The 8,572-nt window shown below is 33.9% G+C and overlaps 1 protein-coding gene across 1 annotated transcript; it reads right to left on the bottom strand.

The window, feature by feature from the left end:
- Positions 1 to 2,797: 2,797 nt before the first annotated feature.
- Positions 2,798 to 7,427, bottom strand: LOC124830729 (cellular apoptosis susceptibility protein, putative / importin-alpha re-exporter). The gene is made up of 2 exons (XM_088116669.1): positions 4,479 to 7,427; positions 2,798 to 3,120 (listed from the first exon to the last, which is right to left on the bottom strand). Exon 1 carries the CDS (start codon positions 7,368 to 7,370, stop codon positions 4,479 to 4,481), a length of 2,892 nt encoding a protein of 963 aa, XP_087972795.1. The 5' UTR covers positions 7,371 to 7,427; the 3' UTR covers positions 2,798 to 3,120.
- Positions 7,428 to 8,572: the final 1,145 nt, after the last annotated feature.

Raw genomic sequence — 8,572 nt, 5'->3', positions numbered from 1 at the left:
TTGTTGTTAATTACCTCATATTGTATGTGGAAAACTCCTTGTATTTCTCAAGACCCAAATCAAACACACTGCTCGCATGTCGTGCAAAGAATTTATCCCTCTTACTTTAAAAATTGAAAGCAACAAATAGCGAAAAGAGAAATTGAAATTGAAAGAACATATATGAAAGGTGAAATCGAAATAGAGGAATTTGTTTATGCTTAAAAGTAAAGAATATATATTTAAAAAAAATATTTAAAAATAAATTAATTAAGTGAGCCAACGACTAACCCACCAACCTGTGGCGGGTTGAGTCGGGTTCAAATTTTTCTACTCACTAATAAATTAGTCGGGTTGGGTTGGTTCACTAAGTGACCAACCCGTGGTGGACCGAACCGATTGGACTGGATGACCCGTTTTTACAACACTAAATTTTATTATGAAATTATATCATGTCATTTCAATATAATTGTTCAATATAATTGTTCAATTAGAAGTGTTGGTATCATAAAAAATGGCATATCAATATCATCACACGTTAAAACAATTTTTTTTTACAAAAATAAAAAAATATAGAAATGAAATAAAATTAATTATAAAAAAAGTAGAATTAAAAGTTATATATTTATAGAGATAAAAGAAAATATTAGTCAATGTATACACATAAGCATTTATTGAAAAAGTAATAGGGTTAAATATGTTTTTGGTCCCTTAACTTTCAGCGAAAATTGGAATTAGTCCCTCTTCAAAATTTTGGCCTAATTTAGTCCCCAAACTTTTGAAATGTGTGAATTTAGTCCTTTTAACTAAATTTTGTTACGTTTATTTGATGTTTCAAGTGCATTTCATGATAGCATTTGAGTTGTTTACATCGTTTGACACATTTTTTCTTCAATGTTCACTAAGAAATGCGTTTGAAACATCAAATAAAGTTAACAAAATTTGGTTAAAAAGACTAAATTCACACATTTCTAAAGTTTGGAGACTAAATTAGTCCAAAGTTTTGAAGAGGGACTAATTTCAATTTTCGCTGAAAGTTAAGGGACTAAAAACATATTTAACCCAAAGTAATAAATAAAGTTTATAAGCTGACTTTTCAATAATAATAAATATTATGACAGTTAAACGAGATAAAAAAAATTGTAATAGTACTAGCATTGGCTAATTTAACTACATTTCAATTAAATGACTGAGAACAATAGAACAACTTTAGGTTTCAAAATGAATTTGATCTAGTAGGTGACTCTAAATATTTATAAATAATCATTATAATAGTAAAAGTAAACTAGGTATTTTTTTTTATCTAGTTCATTTACCCTGTAAATCCAAAAGGTTTATATATATTTTTTTCAACCTATTTGAAATGTTAAAAACCACATTCATGCTTAAAATTTCTTTATTACTTAATTTATTTCAAAATTGATTGATAATTAGACACTCATACTAGTTCTAATCATTCTTTTAAAAGTTTATTAAATTAGTCACCTTTTATATAACTTCCTTATATTATAAAAAAAACTCATTTAAAGTCATATATATTTAATTTTTCTTCAATTTTAACCTTTGCCCTTCTAAATAAATTGTTTTTATATTTAATCATTATAAAAAACATTTTTAATCTCTACAGATGTTACTTATTATTCAAGTTCCTATAAATATAATGTAGTTGATAATGTTATAAAATGTCATTGATTTGACCATTTTTATGTACATAACATTTGAAAATATCATGACATCATTAACATTGCAATTAGGCTAAATTTAACGCTTTATTGTCTGTAAAAAATGGAACTGACTCAGAATAAAAAAACAAGCTAAAATTTGTGCGCAAACTTTTTCTAATTTCTTTTAATTTTTTTTATTATATATATATATATATATAATATTTATATAATATTATATAAATTGAGTAATATCTTTAATTAAATAAATTAAAATAATTATTACATTTACATATTAAATTACTATATTATAATTATTGATTAAAATTAAATTTATAGGTCTTAATTATATAAATAACAATATTATTACATATTCATATTTTTCAAAAATTATAATATAAAAATTACTAATCTTTCAAATTATGTATTATTTCAATTTTTAATTAAAAATAAATGGAGATCATCCCAACCCAACTGTCTCATCAGTTTGAAGGCTAACTAAATTAAATAAACTGACGAGTTGAAAAAGTTAAGGCTAATAATAACTCCATAAATATCATCTATTTGTCATGACATCTAATTGTCACTAAAAAATTTACAGTCAACATAGAGGAAATCATGAAATATATTTTTACATTTTGAGTTCTAATTATTTTGGTACGGTAGATTTGGCTTTTTGGTTCACTCATATCATAATACTGAATCTTAACTATTCAACAGGTTTATTCATGTCAAAATCACTTTTTCACATGTTTAGAAATATAGAGAGGAAAGTAAATGAGTGAAAAACGTGAAACCTACAACTGGAAGATTCCATCTAGATGTGGAAACCACGTTGATGCAGGACCAAACACGTAATACGAAATACATCACCTCAAACCTATACCATCATCAGGTCCAATCGCACATAAACAGAAACATAAGCCTATACCATCAACCAGACGCTAACATTGGAATGCAACTAAATACACTTACAATACATTAGTAATGACAAATAAAGCCGAGTAACACTCCAATGAAAAGTTCACCAAAAATCAATCTTTGGGCTTTATACTACCACAAAATCAATGCTACTGAAAAGTAACAAGCTATGAATTTTACTCTTGATCAATTTCCCTAGTCTTAACAGTGTTGCAAATAACCACTTTGCGCTCAAATGCTACAATTTCATCCTCATATTTCATTCAATATCAGTTGCACCCCCAAAAAGAGAAATGCAATGTGTTCCGAAGCAGATATCGCAAAATACCTACATAAATTTTGTACTTTAACATGCAAGTTTAAACAAAATTGACGGATATATTCATTACAATTTGCTCCAGAGCGGCTGAAAAGCAATATCAGCAACAAAATAAAAGGGAGCATAAAATAAATATACATTAAAATACCAACATATCACATTGCACTTGAAAAATATGCTTTGGTGCTCGTGGATTCGGACTGAACCGTACTTCGAAGCCAAGTACATTCATCAAACTAACTGCAGAAAAAACAAACGATAGATTGTTCATTGAAACCCCTTGGCTATTTCATAAATGCAGCAGTAGGCTCTGACTAATAGTAAATCCATACTAATACTATATTTAAGCATTTTAGTATAACTCATCATTATCACACAAATGGGAAAGTTGAAAGCCCAAAACAAATGCATAAACGTTCATACGAGTAAAAGTAACAAGATTGAAAATTAATTCCTCTTTTGGTAAAATAATATCGAACAGATGAAAGTAGAGCGAATGATGCAATTGACTTGTACGATACACACCATCCCAGCCACTCTTCTTATAACATGAAAGTAAGTTCATGTGTAAAAATGATTTTTCAACCTCTACAAAACAAATTAAAATTATAAAAGTTGTATCCAACACCATTTTTAAAACCAAACCTGTTTTCCAAGTTCCATCTTTTTACCTACTAAAATATGCCTACATCAAAGAGCTACCACAATTTTGTGCTTAGTATTACAATTTTGTAAACGTTACCTCAAATGCTACGAAACTAGTAGATGTAAAAGTAGCGATGGGAATTCCAAAGTCAATAAGTGTATTGGCAAGGTTGGGACCGATAATTTGTAACTCACAGACTCATTCAAACAAACTTCAATACCTAGTAAAAATAATGGAACTGTAATTCGCAACTCAATCTAATCCATCCCACTGGCAAGCAAAAACTTATATACTGTAACAATCGTTGACTATGAAAATCCCACCCAATCGTTAGAGTCCACCATAGAACATATAAGCTACTTCCATACTTAATCTCACACAAAGTTGAAAATGTCATTGGTGTCCAATATTTAAAATCTGACAGCCAAGACACTTGATTTTCATGATCAACTCAATTCCATATTCAAACTTTATTACCTACTAAAACATGGCTACGTTACATTTGTAACTCAACTGTTACTAAACCACTGACAGTGTTGAGAAAACCTAAAACAACAACTGTCTTGGATGATAACTTCTGTCAAGTATATGAATAATTTTTGTTTTTATTCTGTAAGGAAATACAATACACCCTGTACTCACCGTCCCATTGAAGCAAATTTAAACACCTAGGAAGTTAGGGCAATGAAACAGTAGTTTGTAAAGGAGAAGGTTGTCCTCCGCACTGGTCAGAAAAAAACCTATGCCTTATCACTACAGTCGTTGACAACCAAAATCCCACCCAGACTTGAGAGTCCATAACAGAACACATAAGCTGGTTTCAACACAGTCTTAGTAATATTTGCCAACTTCAAAATGGGGTCCAACATTTTAGATTCTAACAGACGGAAACTTCAACAAAGCAAACCTACCAAGCAAGATTGATAAAAACTAAGGTGGCTCAAGTACTTACTCAAACAATTGTGAGATTATAGGCGTTGCAGAGCTGAAGTAGTGCTGCTTGATTTGCCGGATCTACCACTTCATTGATGACCTTCGGGTATTTCCCAGGGGAAAGTGCTGACAGCCGAGACAACGAGGCAACAAAAAATTCTTTGGGATCTCTTATATCTTTTAGGGGATCTTCTTCTTTCCTCCCAGCATTGTAAAGACGAACAAATGTAGCAGTATAACCAACATTTTCTGAAATATCTGGCACATCAGGCTCCTCATCGGCCCTTTCCTGTTCTGGCCGTGAAAGAAGAGTGACAATGCTGTCCACCATCTTACCCCAGGATTCAGCAGCAGCGAGATCCAAAAGAATTGGAGATTCACAGATGAGTCTGGTTGAGGCAACAGCAGCCAACTTAAGCTCAACAGCTCCCGTAATCAGCTTAAGATTAGGTATCCAGAATTGACTCAAAATCACATTAAAAATATCTGGCTGCACACCGTTCATAGTATCAACAAGGTTTGAAGATCCGTGTTTAATCAGAAAAAGTGAAATAAATATCAGAAGGGACTTTATGAGTTTTACTGTTCGTCTTCTTTGGAGCTCCCTGAATAGAGCAGCCCAGATATGGGAAATATAAGGTCTGATAACACCGTACTCAAGACTCTCAATGACAGTGTTGAGCACATAAAATCCCTGATCAGATGTGCTAGAAGATTGTATAAGTGTGTCAAATATGCCAAGCACCTTAGTCAGTCTATCCCCCTGGTTGATCTCATTAGGTGCCTTTTGAAGGAAAGCCTGTAATAGACGCACAAGTGCAGGAACATTTGGGGATCTTTTCCATGAATCAGGCGACAAAAGAATCACAAATATCTGCATGTAAATGGGCGGAATGGGTGATCTGTTTAGCTCAACAAGCTGAGCAAGCAACTGAAATGTGTACGGAAAAAACTCGGTTACATCATTGGTCAAAATTATTTCCAGCTTAGGGAAAAGGCTTGTCTCGAAAACAGCTACAGGCAAGCCATTCTCACAGCCCCGCTTCACAAGAATAGCAACAGACTCAAAGAGATAATGATTGAAAACGGGATTTCTAGGATTTCTGCAAACTTCTCCAAGAATAAAGGTCAACCCCTCAATGCAAACTCGAGCAACATCAGCAGAAAGATCAGCAACCCCAAGAACCCTCATAATACATTTCATCACATATTGATTCTCCTCAGACTCTTGGTGCTTTAAGGCACTGAAAAGATTGTTCATCAGCACCGGGAAGATGGGATTGATGTCTGCTGAAGTATAGCGAGACCCACCCACCTCATCCTTCACCAACAAAAGCTTCTCAATACAACTTGCAGCGTAAGAATGTACAACATTTGATTCCGAAGCAAGGAACCGAACCAAATCCGGGAAAAACTTCAATGCCATGGATTTGGATATTTGATTACGGAACATAGTAAAAAACTTTAGTGCACCAGCCTTAAGCATGGGATACCCATTCACATCGGGACTCTGCAGCTCAGGGACAATTACGGATTCAAAAAAGCTCTGAACGTCAACAAGCTCAGTGGAGACGTAACTGGTTCCAGCCTTTTTGGTAGCGAGAGAAACAACCAAGTATATGGCACAGTCCTTGTCCTTCCAATTACCCACAGGGTTGGCAGCAAATGAACTCAACAAACTCTGTATCTGCGAAGAGACAATGTTCCTTACAACATCCCCATAATGCGTAGCAATTCCCTTGAGAAGCTCACAGGCAATCCTCCTCCTAGTATCAAGATCACTACCTTCCATATCCCTTCTTATAAACTCTATATAATTCATCTCAAAAAGCTCCTCATCGTCATCCCTCAACTTCACATTGGGGATCACGATGCCCTGACAGATCTGAGGAACAACCCCTTCACTGGCAAACAAGGTATGGTGAACACTAGTACTGACCGTGGTCAAAAACTTGATAGCGGTAATGGCGAGCTGATCCCGGTTAGAAGACTGAGACACATTCCCTAGCAAGGTCCACACAGCAAGAGCGAAATCATTCAAATAAGCCTGAAATTCCTCCTCATTCTTTTCCATATACAGATTAATATTCTCACAGACCTTGGCCCTAAGCTCATCGACAATAGCAAGACCATCACCGCCACTTCCCTCGAGAGTAGGATAAGTGGTGGTGAGATATTTTCGAAACTCACCCATCCACTCCTTCATGTGATCCTCGAAGAACTCAGGTAGCTCCTGAAAATTCAAGGAGTAAAAAATGCTACAGCACAGACTCTGCGACTCGAAGAGCGGGCGCAGGTTCGCGCCGGAATTGACACTGGCGTCGATCAACGACGCCGTTTTGAGGAAAACCTCAAGCAAAGGCGCGGCAAAATTATCGAGGCAATACTTCAAATCAAGGAGAAGATCATTGGTTTTAAATACGAAACGGAATTTGTTAAAAATGGAATCGGCGGTGCCGAGAATGCCGTTAACGGAGGCATAATCGGACGCCTGTGACGCGTTTTTCAGATTGGAAATGAGTTCTGGAAGTAGCGCCGGCCATGCCTTGGGGAAATCGTGCTTACCAATAACGGCGAGGGCTTCGCTGAGCTGACTCTGAATCTTACGAGTAGCTGAGAGCATGAGTGGAACGATCAGGGACTTTATCTGCTCCTTCTCCGGGGGCAGTATGGGAGCCTCAGAGGACCACCGCGTGCGGAGATGGTTCTTGAAGTTCACGGCGGCGGCTTGCCTGATCTGCTCGTCCACGGAGGGCTCCGCGACCAAGCGGAGGACCACGAGGCCGTAGTTGGGGCGGTCTGCGGCTTCGGCGAGGGAGGCTTCGGCGCGGCGGCGGGGCTCTGGCGCCGGAGACAGCGTGTGGAGAAAGCATTCCGATAGGAATTGCAGAGTCTGAGGGTTCCACTCCATCTCCACAACACTTCGTGAGAGGTTTTGTGTGAAAAGGAATTTCAATTTAAAGTTTGAAGTCCCAAAATTTTATTCAGTGCTTCACTGACATTTTTATAACCTAAGATGACACGTGTAAACTTGTAATAACAGGCTACGCATAACAGTTTAGGCCCAATTACGACACCACGACCCAGTTTGACACAAATTCATATCTTTTATATAATAATTTATTTGAATAAGGATTAAACGTTTTTTTCCCTTACAGTACACATAAATTCTAGTGTAAGAATAATAATTATTTAAATTATATATATTTTAATGTGTGCCACGAGCTTTCTATAATACTAAATTATTACAAGTTATTTTAATATGTAATCGATTATTTAAAAGATATGACAAATAAATTTGTAAAATGTGTGTGTAAGCATTTTGCAAACCCGTCACTAATATTGTTAAAAAATATTTATATTGACTAAAGACTGGTATAGATATGTAGTTCATATTCAAATTTTTAGTATACACATCTATATTTACATTATTTAAATTACTTAAATATCTCTAATTTATTTAAATATTTTATTATAGAATTTGTGTCGTTGTAATTTACTTATCATTATTTAATAATGAAAAAAATAATAGATGTTTTTTTATATTAAATTTTTAATATATTAAATTTTTTAATTTGATTTTTTTATATATTTTGTAAATATGTATACAAATAAATAAGACACAAATGGATATAAACTCGTAGAATTTCAAGAATGGATACAAACTTTTGTTCCAAGAAATATAATCAAAATTTATAAAAGAACTGTTAATAATAATAATCAAATATCACGATTAAGTTAGTTTTATCTTTTTGTCACCTTACTGCATTCCTTTTTAAGAAAGTTACTTATTTATTTTGTAAAAATAAATCTTTTTATTGATATATAAATATAACGTCTTAATTTCAATTCTTTTTTTTGTTTAGTCCCAACAAATATTAATTTTAGCTTATCGATTTGACATGTTTAGTAAAATAACATAAGACGATATTACGAGGAGGTTTAGTCACTTAAATATGAAGATGCGTTGGTCATACTATGTGGAATCATCTCTTACAACTATAGAATAAAACTTCATAGAGAAAACATGTCTTATCCTTAATATAAAATAACAAAAAGAATATTTTAAATATACAATTTCAAAAATAAAATATCAAATAAATTAATTGTCTT

The sequence above is a fragment of the Vigna umbellata genome, chromosome 5 (genome assembly GCF_029865625.1).
Source record: "Vigna umbellata cultivar VRB3 chromosome 5, Vumbellata_1.0, whole genome shotgun sequence".
Taxonomy (NCBI): Eukaryota; Viridiplantae; Streptophyta; class Magnoliopsida; order Fabales; family Fabaceae; genus Vigna; species Vigna umbellata.
This window is presented reverse-complemented; position numbering and strand designations above follow the sequence as displayed.